Below are 23160 nucleotides of genomic sequence, written 5' to 3' on the forward strand. Positions count from 1 at the left end.
ACCCCCACCCACTTCCTCTCCCCCATTTCTGAAGAAGGGTCTAGGCCCGAAACGTCAGCTTTCCTGCTCCTCTGCTGCTTGGCCTGCTGTGTTCATCCAGCTCTACACCTTGTTATCTCAGGAACTGCAGATGCTGGAGAATCTACTATCTCTCCCATAAGTGACCTCTTGACTTTATCATTCCTCATCTCTACCTAGACTGCTTCAGTACCTGCTTTCCTAAATTAAGGTCATTCCTCTCAGTTGTGCTAATGTCGTCATTAATTAACAGTCACACCTCCGCCCTTTCCTAGCTTCCTGTCCTTCCTGAATGTCATGTCCTTTTATGTAGCAGTTCCAATTTAGGTCATCCTGCAGCCACATCCCAGTTACCATGAGATGGTACTTATTCATTTTAAATAAAAGCAAAGGCCAGGAGCAAGATGAAGCAACTTAGAATTACACAAAGAAACATGTTAGACCTTAACTTTTTTTTATTCATTTATGAAATGTGGGCGTCGCTGGCTGGCCAGCGTTTCTTGCCTATCCCTAGTTGCCCTTGAAGGTGGTGAGCTGCCTTGAACTGCTGCAGTCCTCCTGCTGTGGGTTGACCCACAATGCTATTAGGGAGGGAATTCCAGGATTTTGACCCAGCGACAGTGAAGGAACGGCCATATATTTCCAAGTCAGGATGGTGAGTGACTTGGAGGGCAATCTGAAAGTGGTGGTGTTCCCATATGTCTGACGTCCTTGTCCTTCTAGATGGAAGTGGTTGTGGGTTTGGAAGGTGGTGTGTGAGGATCTTTGGTGAATTTCTGCAGTGCATCTTGTAGATAGTACACACAGCTGCTACTGAGCGTTGGTGGTGGAGGGAGTAGATGCTTGTAGATGTAGTGTCAATCAAGTGGGCTGCTTTGTCCTGGATGGTGTCAAGCTTCTTGAGTGGTGTTGGGGCTGCACTCAACCAGGCGATTGGGAAGTATTCCATCACATTCCTGACTTGTGCCTTGTAGATGGTGGACAGGCTTTGAGGAGTCAGGAGGTGAGTTACTGTCTGCAGTACTCCCAGCTTCTGGCCTGCTGTTGTAGCCACTGTGATAATGTGGAGAGTCCAGTTGAATTTCTGGTCCATGGTAATGCCCAGGATGTTAGTGGGGCATTCAGTGTTGGTAAAACCGTTGAATGACAAGGGACGGTGATTACATTCTCTCTTATTGGTGATGGTCATAGCCCGGCATTTGTATGGCGCGAATGTCACTTGTTAACCTAAGTCTTTTTGATGATCGTATGGTACAAATGGCTGCTTCTAACCCAACTCAGGTTAGCTTCTTCTGAAACACTACCACCTGAAGTTGATATTAATGTATTTCTGTTCTGATTTTGTGGTCATAGTATTTGATCACTCTGGTCATCTGTGGTACTTGAATGTAACATTTGGAAGGAAATGCAGAGAATAGTGGGAGGATTCCAGATCATGAGGAACTGGAGGCAGCGAAATCGGCAGTAGTGTCATGATTGACATCAATAGAAATACTAAATGCGTAATTTATGGTAGGCTTTTAAAGGAAAAAGTAAGGAAGAAAGGACGATCGTAAATTTTGGAAAGTAACTCAAGCTGCTGACAGCACTTGTGAATTTACTTCCTTTTGGGAAATAAGCATTGCTTCATTTTAAACAACAAATTGCTTTGAACAGTGTGAGTGTTGAATGAAATGTACGCAGCTGGTCGCTTAATCCCCAAAGTAGAAAAGATTTTCACTGAAAATTTCTTCTAGAATAGTTCGCATGGAAAGCAGTGGAAAACAGATTAGTATCTACAAGAACAACAACTTACATTTGTACTTTACATTTATAACCCAGCCACTGCAGGAGCATTATTAAGCAGAATTTGACACCAGGAGATCTGAGGGCAGGTGATTAAAGCTTGAGCACTGAGGGAGGGTTTATGGAGCCTCTTAAAAGAATAGAGAGAAGGCGTAGAGAAGGGAATTCCAGATCCAAGGACCGGGCAGATAAAGTCATGGACATTGTCAGAGAGAGAAAATTGGAATTATGCACGAGGCTAAAGTTGGAGTCCTGAGATCTCAGAAGGTTGGAGAAAGTTACAGCATAAGGTGTGGGCAAAGACCTGGAGAAAGTTGAAAATAAGATTGAAAATTTCAAATTTGAGGTATTGCCAGACTCCTTCGGAAGCCACTGGGGTCAGTGAACACAGGTGATGGATGAATGAAACTCTGATGTGAGCTTGAATATAAATTTGAGTGGAAGATGGGAGGTCAGCCAGGAGATCCTTCTAATTGTCTGTTAGAGGTAACAAAGACATGGATGAAGCATGCTGTATTTGAAAATGAAATGAATGAAATTAGAGCAAATGTATAAATTTAACAATTTTATTAGATTTGTCCTAGCTATATAGTCTAAATATTTGATCACTGTTGTGTTTGCCAGATAATGTTTTAACAGTAGTTATCATTTACAAACCAATAACAGGAGTCGCTGGAAAAGCTTAGCGAATCTGGCAGCATCTGTGGAAAAAAAATCAGAGTTAATGTTTTGGGTCCACTAACCCTTCCTCAGAATTGTCAATGAACAGATCAAGGCAAAGACGGCGGAAGAAGAGTTTGATGTCAAGTCGTGTCTGAAATTTGTTAAGGTGGGGTCGCAGAGGGATAAAACTGAGACTTTTGCTGCATACAGAACATTCCGCATTGGAAAGTGGAAGGTTAGGAGGAATGGTGAATACCTGACGAGGTGGGGTTGGGGCGAGGCGATGGAGTCAGAAGGAAGGGGAAGTGAGGAAGGTTCCAGAGGGCCATGGGTATCTGAGTTGCTGCATCATGATGCAGGCCTTGATGCCTGAAGGGTAAAAGAAAAAGTTTCTTGTTAGTACAACGGAATGAGCTGGAGGATGAATTGGAACTGCGGAGTGGTGCAGCCCTGAGTCAGCGTGATGCGATGTTGTTGGAGAGAGAGAGGTCGGGAGTGTGCGCGTGACTCTGCTTGGCACGGAGTATGGATCTCAGGATGCAGCGAGAGCAGTGTCCATGGAATGTTGATCACAGAAGATACCTGTGATCCTGAGAGGACTCAAAGTTGGAATCCACGTGGGGTGAGTCTGAGCTCGATGCAATCACTGAGGAATGTGATATGGCTGTGGAAACGAGTTCTAGCAAATACCTGGTCAAACACCAGGAGTGACAGTGAAATTAATGTCGGTGGACAAGAAAAAAAGGATTGGAATGGAAATCCCGTTGGAGAGAGGAGCAGAACTTTTTCAAGGTGGGCATGCCTAGAAGAGACGTGGCAGTGAGTTAAATACTAAATAAAAATTGAAAGAACTGCAGATGCTGTAAATCAGGAACATAAAGAGAAGGTGCTAGAAAATCTCAGCAGGCCTGGCAGCATCTGAAGAAAAATCAGAGTTAACATTTCGGACCCTTCCTCAGAACTCAGAACACTTAACATTTGATTAGTTTGATTATTCATTTCAAATCATTCCAAGACTGAGTTTGGTGTTGATGTATCGTCCTTGCATGCTCTAAGTAGCTCCATCACATACTTAGGTCTTGGTAAAGTCTTGTGCAGTAATTTTTTTTTTAAAGAAAAGGTTCACAAGGAAGTGTACTTGTTAACAATTTGTTGGATGAACATGAACAGTACGGCAGGAACCTAAAGATTCTACTCTGAATTAATACTCAATGAATGGCAGGGCACCAGGAAGCTCATAGGAACAGAGAGATAGAATGGAAACAGACCCTTGGGTCCAACTCATCCATGCTGACAAGATATCCTAAATCAACCTAATGCTATTTGCCAGCATTTGGCCCCCTATTCGTCTAAACCCTTCGTTTTTATTCATTTACCCACCAGGTGCCTTTTAAATGTTGTAATTGTACCAGCCTCGACCTCCTCTGGTACCTCATTCCATCCACGCACCACCCTCTGCATGAAAATGTTGCCCTTTGGGTGTGTCTCAAATCTTTCTGCTCTCGCCTTTTAAGCCTATGCCGTCTAATTTTGGACACCTGTACACTGGAAAAAAGGCCTTGTCTATTTATCCTATCCATGCCCCTCATGATTTTATAAAACTCTATAAGGTCCACTGTCAGCGTCCGACGCTCCAGGGAAAAAAGTCCCCAACCTATTCAGTCTCTCCCTATTGTTCAACCCTGGCAACATCTTTAAGTCTTTTCCGAACCGTTTCAAGTGTCACAACATCTTTCCTATGGCAAGGAGACCAGAATTGAACAAAGTATTCCAAAAGTGGCCTAACCATGTCCTATACAGCCGCAACATGACTTCCCAACTCCTATATTCAATATACTGACCAATAAAGACAAGGATAGAAAACGTCTTTACTGTCCTGTCTATCTGCAACTCCACCTTTTAAGGAGCTATGAACCTGCACCCCAAGGTCTCTTCGTTTAGCAACACTTCCCAGGACCTTATCATTAAATGTATAAGTCCTGCCCTGATTTGCCTTTCCAAAATGCAGTACCTCACATTTATCTAACTTAAACTCCATCTGCCACTTCTTGGGGTGTTCGTCTATAAATCCCTGAAGGTGGCAGGGCAGGTTAATAAGGTCATTAAGAAGGCAAATGAGACATTTTGGCTTTCAGTTGAGCTATAGATTAGAGGAGCAGGGAGATTATGTTGGAGCTGTACAAGTCTTTCATTAGGCCATAGATGGAGTACTGTGTGTGGTTCTGGTCATCGCATTATAGGAAGGATATGATTGCATTGGAGGGGGTGCAGAGGAGATTCACTAGGTTGGTGCCTGGAATGGAGCATCTTTGCTACGAAGAGAGGTTGGATAAGCTGAGGCAATTTTTTTTAAAGCAGGGAAGCTCGAAGGGGTACCTGATAGAGGTTTATAAGATTGAGTGCCATGGACGTTGTTATGGGGACTGTCCTGTCAGGGGCATGGATAGGAGTTTCCATGACCGTGAATCCTGGATAGTATGTTGCCTGCCTCGTGCCATGGTCAAGGAGGCCACAAAATGATTGAAGCAAATTATCAAAGGAGAGAGTGAGAAGCCAGAAGTTGTACACGTTGGTAAGAATGACATAGTTAGGGAAAGGGTTAAGGCTTTGCAGCGTGAATATAGGAGGAATATGAGGTTAGATGGAAGGTTGAAAAACACAACAACAGGAGTAGTAATCTCCGGTTTACTCCCTTTTACCATGTTCTAATGAGAGTAGGAATATAAAGGTAGGGGAAGATAAATCAATGGCTGAAGAGATGGTGCACTGTGCAAGGATTCAGTTTTTTGGATCATTGTCACCTTTTGGGACAGCATGGTGGCTTAGTGGTTAGACTGTTGCCTCGCAGCACCAGAGACCCGGATCCGATTCCAGCCTTGGGCGACTGTTTGTCTGAAGTTTGCGTATTCTCCCCGTATCTGTGTGGGTTTCCTCCGGGTGCTCCAGTTTCCTCCCACAGTCCAAAGATGTGCACGTTAGGTGGATTGGGCAATTTAGACACTATGGCCATGCTAGGGTGGGAAATGCAGAGATAGGCTAGGGGGCGGGTCTGAGTGGGATGCTGTTCGGAGGGTTGGTGTGGACTTGATGCGCCGAATGGCCTGCTTCCACACTATAGGGATTCTATGAACCTCTGGGGCTCAAAAAACCTGTTTTTCCTTTAGTGGAAAGGGACCAATATCCTTGGGGGAGATTTGCTAGTTCTATTTTGGGACCCTGTAAGCTAGTAGGGAGGGCTGTGTGAGGGGGTTCCTAAGTAGCAGTGAAAATGGGGCAAGGCAGGTTAGGTGGTTCTGAATCAAAAAAGAGCAAGTTAATTAGAAAAGGCAGACAATAGCAAGTAAGAGGATGACATAACTCTGAAGAATTAAACTGCATTTATTTCAATGCAAAGTATCTTACCGGTAAGGCTGATGAATGCAGACTAGGATGAGACGGCTATTACAGAAACCTGGCTGAGGGAAGTACAGGACTGGCAGCGCGATGTTCCAGCTTTTAGATCTTACAGAAAGCGTAAAAACGGAGGCTAAGAGAGGAGGGGGTATAGCGTTTTTGATGAAGGAAAACATTACTACAGTAGTTGGGATATATCTGAGGGATTATCCAGTGACGCTTTATAGGTAGAACTTGGAAATAAGAAAGGGATGATCACCTTGATGGGATTGTACTATAGGCCCCCCAATAGTTGGAGGAAAATTGAGGAGCAAATGTATATCTGAGATCTCTCTCTACATATAAGATTTGTTGTAACAGGGGATTTTAATTTTCCAAATATTGACTGGGATTGCCATTGTATTAAGCACTTGGAAGGTGAGGAATTTGTCAAATGTGTTCAAGATAATTTTCTTTTAATATGTAAATGTACCTACTAGAGAAGGAGCAAAACTTGACCTTCTTTTGGGGAAATAAGGCAGGGCAAGTGACTGATGTGTTAGTAGCGGAACACTTTAGGATGAGTGATCATAATTCTGTTAGTTTTAAAATAGTTATGGAAAAGGATAGGTCTTCCATAAATGTTAAAGTTCTTAATTAGAGTAAGGCAAAATTTAGTGGTATGAGACTTCCAAAACTTGATTGGAGTAGACTGTTCACAGGTGTAAAGGGATGACTGACAAGTGGTAGGCTTTCAAATGTGTGAAAATGAGAGTTCAGAGACATTATGTTCCTGTTAGAGTGAAGGATGTGGCTGGTAAGAATAGGATACAGTGGATGAATAAAGATATTGAGGTTCTGGTCAAGAACAAGAAAGTTGTATATTTGATAATAGGCAAGTGGGATCAAATGATTCTCCTGAAGTGTATAAAGGGTGTAAGGACATTCTTAAGAGGGAAATCGGAAAGGCAAAAAGGGGATGAGTTAGCCTTGGCAGATAGGGTTAAGGATAATCCAAGGAGATTCTACAAGTACATTAAGAGCAAAAGAGCAACTAGAGGGAGAATTGGGTCCCTTAAAGATCAACGGGGTCATCTATGTCAGGAACAAAAACAGAAGTTGCTGGAAAAGCTCAGCAGGTCTGGCAGCATCTGTGAAGAAAAAAAATCAGTTAACGTTTTGGATCTGGTGACCCGAGTTCTGAGGAAGGGTCACAGGTCCCGAAACGTTAACTGTGATGTTTTTCTTCACAGATGCTGCCAGACCTGCTGAGCTTTTCTGGCAACTTCTGTTTTTGTTCCTGATTTATAACATCCACAGTTCTTAAGGTTTTTATGAGGTCATCTATGTGTTGAGCTAGCAAATGAATATTTTGTCAGTTTTTACTATGGCAAAAGAAATGGAGGCACCAACTCTGGGAAATAAATATTGTTTTGAAAACAGTTCACATTACGGAAGAGAAAGTACTGGATGTCTTAGAAAGCATAAGTAGATAAATCTTCGGGACCTGATCAAGTGTATTCCAGGATATTGTGGGAAGTTAGGGAAAAAATTATCGGGATTCTAACGGAGATATTTTTATCATCTATAAAAATAGGTGAGCTGCCGGAAGACTGGAGGGTAGCTAATGTTGTATCTTTATTTAAGAAAGTTTGTAAGGAGAAGTTTGGGAACGATAGACCTGTGAGTCTGACATCGGTGCTGGTAAGTTGTGGAGGTGATTCTGAAAGATAGTATTTACATGCATTTGGAGAGGCAAGGATTGAGTAGGGATAGTCAGCATGACTTTGTGCAAGGGAAATTGTGTCTCTCAAACTTGATTGAGATTTTTGAAGAAGTATTAAAAAAAGATTGAGGGCAGAACAGTAGACTTGTTTATACATGGACTTTAGTAAAGCCTTTGACAAGGTTCCATATGGTAGACTAATTAGCAAAGTTAGATCACGTGGGATTCAGGGAGAACTTGCCAATTGGATACAAAATTTGGCTTTATGGTGGGAGACAGAGGGTGGTGGTCAAGTGTTGTTTCTAGGACTGGAGACCTGTGACCAGTGGTGTTCTGCTGTGATTGGTACTGGGTCCACTTTTGCCATTTATGATTTGTGATTTGGATGAGAATTTAGGATGCATGGTTAGTAAGTTTGCGGATGATGTCAAAATTTGTGGTACAGTGGACAGTGAAGAAGGTTGTCTAAGATTACAAAGTGATCTTGATCAATTGATTCAATGAGTTGAGTACTGGCAGATGGTGTATAATTTGGATAACTGCAAGATATTGCATTTTGGTAAGATGAACAAGAACAGGTCTTATACAATTAATGGTAGGGCCTAGGTACTGTTGTAGAACAGAGACGAATGAGTTCAGGTCCCTAATTCTTTGAAATTTGCATCACATGAAATCCGGTTGGTTAAGAAGGCATTTAGCACGCTTACCTTTGTTACTCAGACCTTTTAGTATAGGAGTTGGGATGTCATGTTGAAGTTGTGCGGATGTTGTGAGGCCACTTCTAGAGTACTGTATGCAGTTCTGGTTTCCGTGCTATGGGAAGGATAATATTAAATTGGAGAGGGTTCAGAAAAGTTTTACCAGGATGTTGCTGGGAATGGAGGGTTTGAGGTATAAAGATAGGTAGGATAGGCTAGGACTTTTTTCATTGGAGCATAGGAGCTTGAAGGGTAACTGTATAGAGGTTTATAAAATCATGAGGGGCATAGATTAAGTGAAAAGCAAGTGTCTTTTCCCTAGGGTGGGGCAGTTCAAAATTAGGGGATATGTTTTTAAGGTAAAAGGAGAAGGAATTAAAAAGGACACGAGGGGCAGCGTTTTTATAGTGGCTCGTATGTGGAATGAAGTGCCAGAAGAAGTGGTGGATACAAGTACAGTTACAACGTTTAAAAGACATTTGGATAAGTACATGAATAGAAAAGGTTTGCAGGGATATGGGCCACACACAGGCAAGTGGGATTAGTTTGGTTTGGGAACATGTTCGGTGTGGACTCGTTGGATTCCACGATGTATGACTCTATGGCTGTATGGACAGGGTGGATAGAAAGCAGCTGTTCCCTTTTGTTGAAAGGTCAATAACAGAGGAGCATAATTTTAGGGTGAAAGGCCGGAGCTTTAGAGGGGACTTGAAACATTTTTTCACCCAGTGGGTGGTAGGGATCTGGCGAACACTGCCTTGGAGGATTGTTGAGGTGGGTAACCTCACAACCTTTAAAAAGTAATTAAAATGTCATAACGTTCAAGGCTGTGGGGCAAGTGCTGGAAAGTGGGATTAGTAGAGCTTAAATATATTTGTGGCAGTACAGATTGAATAGGTCAAAATGGCTTTTTACTGTATGATGCTGTGAGCCCTGGACTTCAGATAGAATAATGATACCAACAGGAGGGCGATGAATTGGTTTAATTATTCAACTTTTTATGTGAAAGGTAGTTTTTCTTCAGCTTCACTGGTACTCATCTGCTGTAAGTAACAGACGTTTAAAGTTTTAGAGGAGCAGGAAAGTACACGTTTCCTGCTCCTCTGATGCTGCCTGAACTGCTGTGTTCCTCCAGCTCCAGACTGTATTGACTCTGACATCCAGCATCTGCAGTTCTTGCTATCATTTAATGTTTTCCCCTCTTCTTTTCACTAGGGCATCAATGCCTCTGCTTTAGAGAAAGAGATTGGACCAGAACAGTTTCCAGTCAATGAACATTATTTTGGCTTAGTCAATGTAAGTGGAGAGTGACTTTTATATATATTCTTAAAGACACTGAACTGTTAAAGAATTTTGTTGTGTATTTATTTATCTAGTGGTGAGGGTTAATGGTGTTGGAATGAAGAGTTAACTATTTACCTCTTGTCAAACTGTGACAACATCTAGTATATTGAGGTTATTTGAGATACAAAAAAAACTCCTTTTGCTTTTGACTAAATTTTTTTCAGAACAAAGGTATCAATGCGACTAATACATTTCTTACCTTATCCATCCTTGTTAGTTTGAGTAAAATAGCACTATTCACTTAATGTACTCTGTGTGTAAATGTAAGAACTGATTTGAGTCTCAGATATCAAATACAACAGCCTCAATAACCAGCTAAAAGATGCCCACCAACTGTTTTTGGTGGGTGAATCAATACTATATATAGAATCATAGAAAGGAACTAAGACTGCCTTTCTGGATTTTTTTTTTAAATCCCCGACATCACCATTTGTTTGTTTGTTAACACACCGCAATATCCTGGAGACTAGGAAGGGTGTAATTAGAAGGATAGAATCACATTGTCAATCTCTGAACTAATTAGTTCAATTGATAAATGGTAACACTGTAAGAAATAGGGACAGGAGCAGGCTGTTTGGCCCCTCAAACCTACTCCTGCCATTCATGGCTAACTCAACATTCCTTATATCCACTTTTCAGAATTTCCCCATAACCCTTGATGCCCCAACCAGTCAAGAATCTATCACACAAAGACACTGTCCCCACAGCTGTCTGTGGTAAGGAGTTCCAAAGACACTCAACCTTCTGAAAGAAAATTTCACCTCAGGTCCATCTTAAATTGGTGCCCCTTTACTCTAAGACAATATCCTCTGATCCTAGACTCGCCCATGAGAGAAAACATCCTCTTAGCATTTACCCTGTCAAGCCCCTTAAGAATTCTCTTGTTCTTCTAAACTCCAGTGAGTAGAGTCCCAACCTGTTTAGCCTTTCTTGATAACACGATCCCTCCATACCAGGGATCATTTTAAGTAGCAGTGGAAAAAGTCATCATTGGCTTATGTTACTGAAGTAATTGCATTGTGCTGTCATAGTAAAGTAGAAATTAATTGATTAATTTAAGATCATATTTTTCCTAAAATAGGCCACATTTATAATTTTTAATATTTCCCTGTAGAATTAATTTTAATTGGTTAAAATTGAAAAACTGATGTTTGCATAGATTGACCAGGAAATTCCTTCACATTGTGTGTAACTATGGTGAGTGAAGTTGTGCCATTTTGTTTAGGAGGGTAATTGCATACAATTAATTTACATCAGTTTAATGCTGAAATAAAGTATGTGCAAATGTCTTCAATTATTTATGTTGTCTCCAAGATCCAACTAATGAAATCCTCTCTTCATTTACGTGGCTCCATTCCCATGTGAAGCATATTTTGTGTGAGGTTCCTGGCTTAATGTGAACCATATGTTGGTATAGATTTCCATGCAAGTATTTGGGTACAGAGTGGCTTGAGGTCACATGACATCACTTATTGCAATTCTTGAGTTTTATAGTAACTTTATCTGCATGTTTCATTTTTAAAAAATTGTACCGACTGAGTCCTGCGCTATAATTGATTTTGGTGTATCTATTCAAACAAAGTTATTGCCCAGTGTCTTAGAATTTTAAGATCATTCTGAAGCTTCCAGAATTGAAGAATCATTGGATTTATTTTTGCATAATTATATGTAATTTTTTTAAACAGTATTTGTAAGATATAAGTAACCTCTGTATGATAATGCTACCTGAGTTGGAAAATACAAATAAGGCTACAAGGTATCATTTTGGTTACCAATAGATAAAAGGAAATGTTAAAATTGGCATTACTTCAGAATGACTAGGAAGTTTTAACCATTTATTCTTACAACTGTATGATGAGTTGAATTTTTCTGAACTGTTCAAGCTTTACTTATTTCAGCTTGTTTGTTCTTTCCTGTGCTATTAGTTTGGAAATACCTGCTACTGTAATTCAGTCCTTCAAGCACTTTATTTTTGCCGGCCATTTCGAGAAAAAGTTCTAGCCTACAAGAATCAGCCCAGGAGAAAGGAAAACCTACTCACGTGCTTGGCGGATCTCTTCCACAATATAGCTACACAAAAGAAGAAAGTTGGTGTAATACCTCCCAAAAAGTTTATAACAAGACTACGGAAAGAAAATGGTAAGTTTTTTTTTTTTTTTTTGTTTTTAAATTCAAGGGAGGTAAGATGGTCTTAATGTGTGAACAGATGTCACATATATAATCACACAGAATGAAATGCTCATTTGGAGAGCTCATAGGTATGATGGGCCACATGCTCCTCTTCTATGCTGCAAGAATTCTTTAGATTCTGTGATACAATTCATCTGACAACACCTCCCTGATTTTAAATACTGACCCTCAAAGTTATTCACCGAATGAGTGCTGACAATTGATCAGTATAAGATAGGTAAATCGTCACAGCAAAAGCCAGCAATTTGAACATTTCTGTTTTACCATAGTATCCTAGCCAGATTTTATTTTTATGACACAGTAATTGAAAATCGATCATAACAAAGTAGATAGTGTCTTAGTATTGAAAGCTTGATTATCTTCGTATGAGTCTGGCATTAGGAGGTGCTGTGGAGGTAAGGGTGCTTAAAGAGGGAGTGGGGAGGAATACATTCTGCAGGTGATCATATTTGCACAGGGTGGTGAGGAGCCTTTCTCCAAATATCTTCCAAGTTGGAGCAGATGGTTCTTGAGCATTCCTCACTCTGTTGCATATGGGAGGTCTCAAGCTGAAGACGTTTTATTTACTCTTAACAGAGAGAAGTGGCTGAGTAAGTGGGTGGTTTCATGAAGATTTCAGATTACCCCACAGTGCATGTAAATTAATGTAACCAGTATTTTTTTTTTGGACTGCCAAGGTGATTTGCATAAGTGTGAAGCCTCTTTTTTTTTTTTGTTTGAGCTTCTCGAATCTTGTGGGCATCAGAAAGGAGAAGAGCACAAGGGGCTAGGGTTTGGGAGCAGGCACTGCAAGATGTGTACTTACAAGTGTACAATTTATAGATTAGAAATGATTGTGGGATAATGGGAATTGGGATGAGCGGAGAAGAATTAGGCATGAGCAAAATGCCATCCTTGATGCTATCAACCCTGTTACTGGCTGTGGCCTCTGTAATGGTTCCAAAGATAGAGTGCATTGTTTAACACAAGGATAAGGATGTTTAGCAGTGCCTGCCCCTTGCCAATAGGCTAATGCTGCCTTTGGTCATATATGACTGTGAAATGCATTAGTGAATGTGCATACTATATGGGTAATGTGCCTGCTATGTTTGAAAAGCTGACTGTGTATACAAGCCATGTAGATGTCAAGCATGTGAGGGGAAGGTGGAGCTCTGAATGAAAGATGTGAGTCATGGTTAATAGACATTATTGGTAGGCGAGTGAGTGGAAGTTGGTGAAGTGAGCATTGAAACACTAGCTTCATACAATTATAAGGATGTGGTATTTGAAGATATGTCACTGATTTTGGCAACTTAATGTGAAACCATTCTTGGGGCACTGCAGCGAGGTCCTTGGAGCTATGCTGTTTGCATTGACCACAGTGACTTCTGTTTCAGTTACCTTCTCTGAGCTTGTTACAACTTTTCTTCTCCAACAACTAAGCATCTGAAATCTTTGGAATGCACTTTCTTCCCTGTTGTTATATCTCAGTCCTCTCGGATCAGATTGTCTTTCCGTTCCGGTTTGCTGCAAACCAGAGTGCACTTCCACTTTAAGACATGATACAAGCAATGGTTGTGTGGTTGATAGTGAAGAGGAAAGCATTAGACAGCAGGAAGAATGTCTAATCAATTTTGGCAGAAAAGAGGAAAATGGGATTCAATGCAAAGAACTGTGAAATAAGTTGAGGGAATACACAAATTAGAGGCTGAGTATTGTGGAGAAACAAGGTACTTGCCCCTATATTCTTAGAGAAGTCAGGCCAGTGAGGTGGTTAAGAAAACATATGGCTTCCTTTGTTAGGCAAGGCGTAAAATGTAAGAATAGGGGGGTTTATGCTAGAACTGTAGATGACATTAGTTAACTACATCTAAACCTATTCCATACCATTCCCAGATCATCCTCTATTATTTTCATTCCTGGAACTGATAGGTGTCTTGGATATGTTTTCTACGTTTTGACTACTACTAGGGTAAAGATTACAATTCAGCACTTAAATTGAGAAAAATAAAACTCTGAATGCTGTAGATCTGAAACAAGGACAGAAAATACTGGAGAAAGTTAACAGATCCAGCAGCATCTGTGGAGAGAAAAGCAGAGTTAACATTTCAAGTCAAGTGGGATCACTGGACACAAACATTAATCCTGTTTTTTCTCATAATTGCTGCCAGACTTGCTGAGTTTCTCTGGCATTTTCCATTTCTTAAATTAAATTGAGTACTTGTTCAGTTAGCAATATGTTGCAGCATTTATTTTACTCCCTATCAATACAGATAGAATTGTTCATTTCTCACCTGAATTTTTTTTTCCAGAACTTTTTGATAATTACATGCAACAAGATGCTCATGAGTTTCTGAATTACCTGCTAAACACCATTGCTGATATCCTGCAGGAAGAGAAAAAGCAGGAAAAACAGAATGGACAGCTACATAATGGCTGTATCAGTGATGACAATGGCAATGGTAATGACGTACCAGAACCAACTTGGGTGCATGAAATGTTTCAAGGAACATTGACTAATGAAACCCGATGTCTCAACTGTGAAACTGTAAGTTTCAGCATTTGTTAAACTTCATGAATTGAAAATTTGTTAATGTTATTATTTGTAAGTCTTGTAATGATGAGTTTTCTCAAAACATGAGACAGTATAGGGAGATGTCAACAATATGTTATAACTAATTTGCTGGATAGCAGTAATCTTTTATTTTCCACCCCTTTTCATTGTCTGTGGTGGCTGGACCTATAGTGAGTATCATTGTATGTGCTAATTCTAAAGCAGGACATCTATTTTAATTCTATTTCCCTGCCCTTTCCCCATATACTTTTAATTTTTGAAATTTATTGGTAAATATGCAGTTGACTGAAATTGAGTGATCACTTTCAGATTTTCATTTTTGCTTTAAAGTTCAACTGTGTTTCCAATCGTTAAACTATCCATTGCAATCCTAGAAAGAACGTTGTATTTCAGGAAAACGTGCTTTCAGAGTATTGTGTTACTGCTTCCTGCTGTTAGTAATTTTAAATTGCCCCTACTTCACAGGTAAGTAGCAAAGATGAAGACTTTTTGGACCTTTCTGTTGATGTGGAGCAGAACACTTCAATTACACATTGTTTGAGGTATGCTAAGTAAAATGTTAAAAAAATTTAGCTTTTAAAAATCAATGTAGTGCAAAAATTCTAATGTTACATGTTAAGTAATTGGATCATGATTTAAAGGTGTTCTTTAAAATACAGTCAATTATCATCGCTTTAAAAATGAACTTGTTGGTAATTGTTGGGGATTAATGTAAAGATATGTCTTTTTTTTGCGCAGGGGCTTTAGTAATACAGAGACGCTGTGTAGTGAATATAAATATTACTGTGAAGTGTGCTGCAGTAAACAAGAAGCTCAGAAAAGGTAAGAATTTGTAATAACTGATTTGATAAAACATTTTTAATCAATTATATAATAGACACAATTACTATGAGAGTTTTCTGTCTGAAAAATGGTAGCTTGAAATTGCAAGTCCCTTTTCTCATCAAGAAAGGAAGTATATATAACTCCAAAATATACGGTATTTCTCAGTTTTCTGAGAATACTGAATTGTACGATGATTCTGTATATTCTTTTGTGCTTTTTATATTAATCATTGCCTGATTTTTACTAATTTGGAATAATGTGAAAGTAAAGTTGGGAGTTTAGATACCCTTTCTGAAATGGAATGACTCTGAAGGGAAATGGTTGTTGGATTTAATCATGGAGCGCTGTTATTAAGCTCATTTTTAGGCTGTGTTGTGGATTGTTATCCTTGCATCTTTTCCTCAATGGAAAATCAATTTATCTAATTGGATGCTCAGCTTAGATATGTGTTGTATATCCTCTGCTTGTGGAACTCAAACATTCTGCTTTATCTTTCTTGGTGAGACCCATGTCCTGTTTGACAGGGTCTTCAGACTAAACCACTTTGTTAGTCTTGCCTATTGGAAGTAACCCCTGATTTTACTGTCTCATAGATCAGTCCTTCCCAGTGTTTATCTCAATGTGACCCCATCTCAAGGCTTGAAAATTATTATGACCCCCTTGGTGAAAACGTATGAGTGTGGAGCAGGCGAAGGAGCAGCTCACGGGGTTCTAGTGCCACTTTGGCAAGTCTTGTCTCAGATTCTCAAATCTGTAACATGATGGTGAGGAATTGTGACTGCAAATGAATTGGTACAGCAGGTGTTCATTCCATTAATTCCTAACTTTTGGTTTCGTGCAATTGCTGTGAAATAGTTTTACTCCGTTAAACCATGAAGGTTTGTTTCTATATTGATTGTGTTGATCACTGCTGACTATTTGTTCTTTGCCATCAGATATGGGTGATGAGGAATAGATACTCTGCAAACTGTGACAGACACAGCTGCTACATTGTATTAAATATTCATTACTTGCTTCATATGTCAAAATTTAAGCAATAGTTTTATCTGCAAGATTTTTCTAGAAATCCTGCAAGAGTAATAGTGATTTATCTGGTGGCAATTTTAGTCATTTTGTGTTGCTTTAAAAGAGTTAACAATATTACAGTAATTGCATTCATTTTGTACACCTTCAGTTATTGAAAATGTATTGTGCATTTTCGTCTTAATGCAAAGTGAATTACTTCAGGAATCTAATATTACAATGACTGAATTATCAGGAACAAACTATACATGAAATACAGTATTGACTCATAGACTGTTCAAAGGATATTGCAGACTTCTGTATGGGTTACCATTTCGTTAATTTATCTTCACTGTGACATTAGCCATATAGAATTTATAAAAAATATTTTGAGAGAAGCTTTTAAATTGTCTAGCTCAATGTATTTGTTACCAGTTTTCTCTTGATCATTTTTATAATGGCCAAATCAATATCTGGTTAGATCTATTTCATAACTTCTTTAAAAATTGTAAGAGTATGAATTATATATCTACTTTTAGTCACTTGTCAGTACAGAATTTGAGAACTGCTGAAAAAGACAAGCTTTTTGTCTTGCATTCATCATTGCAATTTGCAAGAATACTAATTCAAGTTGAAAATCCATGATTATACTACTGGAGAGTAGAGGTATTACTATGGATAATGCACCAGTTGATGATTGACAGTTAACTGTCAGGAATTGTTTAAATCTTAAACCAGATAGGCTGATTCTGATTGGTAAGGACATTACCCTGCGAAATGACCCAGTGAATGGTTTTCATCTATTTGTTGACTTGAACGAGACACTGTGTATATGTTCTTTCCGTCTGTGGAGAATGGAACTCTATGTATTAATATGTGTAGATTCCAGGACACACAAGTGAGCAATCACTCACTGTCCTCTTGTGCAGTATAAATATTCAAGATTCCCCTTGAATCGGTATTTTTGCAAATTATCTTGATAAATGACTAACAAAATTTGACAAAATATTTTTTATTAGTAATACTGTATTTTCGCTTTTCAGGACTCACCTGTGATAAAAATTGACAGACAAAAAGCTCATTCTAAAACACTTTTAAGTTCTTCTGTGATCATACCTCTTTGAACTCCAGGGATCATGACAGTGTCAACCTTCAGATGTATTTTGTTTGATTGAGTTATCTTGTCTGCCTTGAGTGTTCTTATATCATCTGAATTAGTTTCCCCTTCTAAGGTGCACAATAATACCTGTGTTTGGTTAAACATGTTAACAACTGAAATTGCTGGAAAAATTTAGCAGGTCTGGCAGCATCTGTGGAGAGAAAGCAGAGTCAATGTTTTGGGTTCAGTGACCCTTCTTCGGAACTGATTATAGCTATATGCTAAATATGGGGTGGGGGGAGAAGGGCGGCACGGTGGCTCAGTGGTTAGCACTGTTGCCTCACAGCACCAGGGACCCGGGTTCGATTCCAGCCTTGGGTGACTGTCTGTCTGTGTGGAGTTTGCATCAGGTCCTCCGGTTTCTCCTCTCAGTCCAAAGATGTGCAGGTTAGGTGGATTGGCCTTGCTAAATTGCCCGTGGTGTGCAGGGATGTGTAGATTAGGTGGGTTATAAGGGTATGGGTCTGGGTGTGATGCTCCAAGGGACGGTGTGGATTTGTTGGGCCGAAGGGCCTGTTTCTACAATGTAGGGATTCTGTGACTCTTGAGTAAACAAAGCTGAAGATGGAGCCCAGTTAGAGAGAAAAACAGTTGGACATGCAAAGGAACAGGTAAAGGTCAGCCTGGGAGAAACAGTAGCTGCTAATAGGAACCATTGTGACTGACAATGGGTTGTTTGTGTTGGCAGCCCACGTGATGGTGAAATTTGAATTCAATTAAGAAAAACCTGGAATTGCAAGTCTAATGATTACCGTGAATCATTTGGCAATTGTCAGAAAAACCCATCTGGTTCACCAAAGTCCTTCAGGGAAGGAAACTGCCGTCTTTACCTACAGGTGACTCCAGAGCCACAGCAATGTGGTTGACTCTTTACTGTCCTCTGGGCAATAAATACTCGCATCCCATGAATACATTTTTTTAAAAAAGTTCTGTTTTTGTTCCTGATTTCCCAGCATCCACAGTTCTTTGCTTTTTTCTCTTTGTTAACAATTGATCAAGTTTGGAAATATAGATTTGATTGCAAAATTATTTCACCGTTAGTTTAGATTTGACATTATGCCCCATATCAACTGCCCTCCTCAGTGCAGAAGATTACTTAATTTCAAAGTTGGAAATTCTCTTAGCTGGCAACACACTGAAGGAACTAAGCTGCTAAGGGCAGATGCTGGAAATTCAGTGATATTAGGAAGAGCACGTTATTTTCTCTGAACCGGCTGTGAGGTTCATTGATTGCAGCAGAGAAAATGTAGGTGCTGTGCTTCTCAGTTGTTTTTTTATTAATGCCACTGAATAGCTGACAAGTTTTAGAAGTAGTACTTACCTGAAGATTTGTATCACTTCCCAGTCATGTGCCTATCAAGACATGACTTACATGTTGCTAGCATGTCTCTTCTCTGCCCACTCTCCTCATCTGTCAAGTCCTTCTGTGGTCTCCCCACCTATATTTGTCATCTGCAAACTAAGCAACGATGCCGACAATTAATATATAACGTGATTAGTTGAATCCAACACTGACCCCTGTGGAACTCTACTTGTCACCGGCTGCCATCCTGAAACAGAACTTTTTATCCCTACTCCCTGCCTTCTGCCAGTTAGCCACCCCTCTATCCATGCCAGTACCTTGCCCCTAACATTATGGGCTTTTATCTTATTTAGCAGCTGCCAGTGGTCGTCTTGAAATTATCCTGTTGTGTTCCCAAAGCTAAAAAGTCGATAAGTTGCCTTGATCTTTCTTTATCTGCCCACTTGAAATACAGTGCTTATTTTTCTGAACTCTGTGTTTCTGATTGAAACTGCATCCAAATTTAATTTTTTTGTTTTATCAAACAGACTTTATGGTGCAGTAGATTTTAAGCAGCATTATACACTAGAAATGTAAGTCATTGTTAGGGAATTATTTACTTTAAAGTCCAATGTACAAAATGGCTCTTGAGCCGGAAATAGCTTTCCTTTGCTGTAAAGGTTGATTAGTTCCAAGTATGTTTATCTGACAGATTTAGAAAGAAGTATACAAGAATAGGTTTTATCTGTTCAAGAGGAGTTATTGAATCACATATATAGATTGGCAGCATGCACACTTGAACACAATGTTAAACCAACAGATATCACTTCAGTGAATTAAGATTTGGAGAGGATGAGGGTTGGGACCCTGGGAAGAATTTAAATGCATTAATTTTGTCATATAATCAAGAGGTGGAAGACGTAGTTCTATAAATAAAATATACAAATGATAAGCACTAATCTGAAAGCTGTAAACTATATTATCAAAATGGAGCTGTATTATAACATTTGTCACATGTTCTTTTGGTTTAATTTTGCAGGATGAAAGTAAAGAAACTGCCTATGATTTTAGCTCTTCACTTGAAGAGATTCAAATATATGGATCAATTGCATCGATACACAAAGCTATCCTACAGAGTAGTTTTTCCACTAGAACTCCGCCTATTCAACACATCAGGAGATGCCACCAATCCAGACAGAATGTATGACCTAGTTGCTGTGGTGGTACACTGTGGAAGGTAAGCAATAACCATTCTACTTGCACTTGATAATCCAATTCTCCTTTTGAAGGCTGTGATTGAATCCACCTCCATTTAAACACTCTGAAGTGCATTCCAGATCCTAACCATTTGCTATGTAAAAATATTTTACTCCATGCTCCATTAATATGTGATTTCTGCTGTTTTCATCAAGGCAGCAGAGATAAAGAACAAACCAAGTATGTAAGATCATATGAGGATTAACGATGGTTGCTCTTCATAGAAACTTGGAAGATAGGAGCCGGAGTAGGCCACTTGACCCTTCGAGCTTCCCAAGCCATTCTTCTTGATCATGGCTGATTGTCCAATTCAGTAGCCTAATCCTGCTTTCTCCATAACCTTTGATCCCATTTGCCCAAGAGCTATATCTAGTCACGCCTTGATAGTGAGAATTAAGATAAATGTTAATGTGCTTTATTTATTGCAGCACATTGTGGATTTATTTATCTCTGGATATTTTTATCTCTGAAATAATATTTGTCAATAATTGTGGATGAACAGGAGATGCATGCACTTGGTTAGTCTCTTATCATATGTTGCACATGGAAGACCAAGAGTAAGTTGAATGGTCAGATCAAGTAGAGTTCGAGAACAACAGTTAATTAGGCAGAATTTACAAAATTTCCTCTGGAGGAAACCAAAGCACCTGGCAGAAACCCATGCATACACGGAGAATGTGCAAACTCCACATAGGCAGTCACACGCCTGGCACAGTGGCTCAGTGTCTAGCACTGCTGCCTCACAGTGCCAGGGACCTGGGTTCAATTCCAGCCTTGAGTAACTGTCAATGTAGAGTTTGCATGTTCTCTCATGTTCCAGGTTTCTACCATGTGTTGAGGTTTCCTCCCAGTTCAGAGATGTGCACGTTAGGTGGATTGGCCATGCTAAATTTCCCTGTAGTGTCCATGGATGTGCAGGCTAGGTGGATTAAATGTGTGATCTCTTATTCTCGGATTATTCCCTCTGGTGTTAGGCTCTCCCACAAGCTTTCTGCATCTACTGTGTCAAGTTTCCTAAGAATTTCATATGTTTCAATAAGGTCATCTCTCATTCTTCTAAATTTCAACGAATATAGACCTGACCTACTCAACCCCTCAAGATCCAGTAACCAGTTCAGCCTATTGAACCTTCTCTGAACTGTCTCCAATGCCAGTTTACCTTTCCTCTGATAAGGGGCCCAAAACAATTCACAGTATTCCAGCTGTGGTCTGACTAATGTTTTGTGTAGTTTGAGTAAAACCCCTTTATTTTCATACTCCATTCCCTTTGAAACAAAGGCCAACATACCATTTGCCTTTACTATTCTGGCTGAACTTGGATTCAAGCTCTTCGTGATTCATGAGGACTCACCAAATCTTTCTCTTCTGGTGTTTTCTGCAGCCTTTCTCCATGTAAATAATATTCAGCTCTTCTATTCTTCCTGCTAAAGTGCATAACTTGTACTTTCCTCCAGACTTCTGCCCACTTTGTCTGTATCCCTCTGCAGACTCATTGCATCATCCTCACAACTTGCCTTACCACCTATTTTTGTGTTATCCACAACTTGGCTATAGCACATTCACTTTCCTTATCCAAGTCATTCATATGTACGTTGTAAGTAATTGTGGCCCCAGAACTGATCCCTGTGACACTTCATTAGTTACACATTGCCACCCTGAAAATACCACGCCCTCCCCACAATCACCATTTCAAATCTCTCCGGATTACCAGGATGTTGAGATAACACAGTGTGGAGAAGAAGGGTCCCGACCCGAAACGTCAACTTTCCTGCTCCTCTGATGTTACCTGGCCTGCTGTTTTCCTCCAGCTCCACACTGTTATCTGACTCCATCATCTGCAGTTCTGACTATCCTTTACCAGGATGTCGCCTGGTATGGGGGATTTTATCTATGAAGTAAGTTTAGATCAACTGAGTTCGATTTCACTGGAACGCAGGAGGTTGAGAGGTGAAAGAAGTTTATAAGATGGTGAAGAAAGTAAGAGACTTTTTCCCAGGATGGAGGGGTCAGTTCCTCGGAGACACAGGTTCAAGGTGCTGGGGGGGGATATTTAAAAGAGATGTGCGATGCAAGTTTATCACACAAAAAGGGTGGTGAGTGCCTGGAACACACTGCCAGAGGTGGTGGTGGAAGCAGACACAATAGCAGCATTCAAGAAACACCTGGACGAATACATGCATAGGAAGGGAATAGAGGGATACAGATCCTGTAAGTGAAGACGGTTTTAGTATGGAAGGGCAAAATGTGTCATTGCAGGCTTGGAGGGCTGAAGGGCCTGTTCCGGTGCTGTTTTGTTCTTTGTTCTTTGTGATTGGGAAATTTGCCAGCAATACAAAATTTGGCTGGGTAGTTGATAATGAAGAGGATGGCTGTTGACTACAGAAAGACGTCAATGGTTTGGTTGAGTGGGCGGAAAAGTGTCATATAGAATTCAATCCAGAGAAGTGCAAGATATGCATTTTGGGAGGGCAAACAAAACAAGGGAATACCCAATAAGTGGGAGGGTATTGAGAGGGCTAGAGGAAGTGAGAGATTTCTGAGGGTATGTCCAGAGGTCTGAAGTGGCAGAACAAGTAGATGTGGTGGTGAAAAAGTGTGTTTCCTTCGTTGAGTGAGGCATCGAATACAAGACCAGGGATGTGATACTGAAACTGAGAGAAACTGGCCAGAACTGCAGTTTTATGTACAGTTCTGGTCACCACAGTACAGGAAGGACATAATTGCTCTAGAAATAGTATAAAGGAGATTTGCAAAATGTTTGCCTTCTCTCACCTTTACTTGGTCCATCTCTGACTTCTCCCTTCCTTTCCTTGACATCTCGTTTCCATTTCTGGAGATAGGCTGGCCACTGATATCCATTACAAACCCACCAATTCCCACAGTTACCTCACATCCTGCTTCCTGTAATGACTTCATTCCATTCTCCCAGTTTCTCCATCACCTCTGTTCTGATGATGCCATCTTCTGCAGGGGGGCTTCAGACATGTCCACAAGCAAGGATTGCCTGCCACTGCAGTTGACTGGGCCCTCAACCATGTCCAACCAATTTCCTGCATTTCTGCCCTCGCCTTTCCCTACACTCCCACAACAGCAAGAGGCTTCCCTTTGTCTTCACTTTGCACCCAACAGCCTCCACATCCAAAGGATCATGAACTGCCATTTTTGCCATGTCCAATGAGAGGTTATCACCAGACACACGTTCCACTTCACCTCCACTCCCAACACCACCTCTCATTCCCACAGCATCTTCCCGTATATTTGCAGAAAGTACAACACTTGCCCATT

The 23160-nt window shown here is 40.2% G+C and overlaps 1 protein-coding gene across 4 annotated transcripts in view; it reads left to right on the plus strand.

Annotated features, from left to right (window-relative positions):
* The window catches only part of LOC109929503 (ubiquitin carboxyl-terminal hydrolase 12-like), a 54382-nt gene that overhangs the window by 21653 nt on the left and 9569 nt on the right, over nucleotides 1-23160 (plus strand). For 3 of the 4 annotated variants that reach the window (XM_020529179.2, XM_048597659.1, XM_048597658.1), the window contains exons 2-7: nucleotides 9478-9558; nucleotides 11532-11745; nucleotides 14088-14323; nucleotides 14816-14892; nucleotides 15089-15172; nucleotides 19658-19855. In XM_020529179.2, coding sequence (XP_020384768.1) covers nucleotides 9478-9558; nucleotides 11532-11745; nucleotides 14088-14323; nucleotides 14816-14892; nucleotides 15089-15172; nucleotides 19658-19855 — 890 coding nt within the window. Of the gene's footprint in view, nucleotides 1-9477; nucleotides 9559-11531; nucleotides 11746-14087; nucleotides 14324-14815; nucleotides 14893-15088; nucleotides 15173-15768; nucleotides 16003-19657; nucleotides 19856-23160 lie in introns of those variants that run through there. The other variant, XM_048597660.1, reaches the window with a different exon arrangement.

The sequence above is a fragment of the Rhincodon typus genome, chromosome 6 (genome assembly GCF_021869965.1).
Source record: "Rhincodon typus isolate 14 chromosome 6, sRhiTyp1.1, whole genome shotgun sequence".
Classification (NCBI taxonomy): Eukaryota; Metazoa; Chordata; class Chondrichthyes; order Orectolobiformes; family Rhincodontidae; genus Rhincodon; species Rhincodon typus.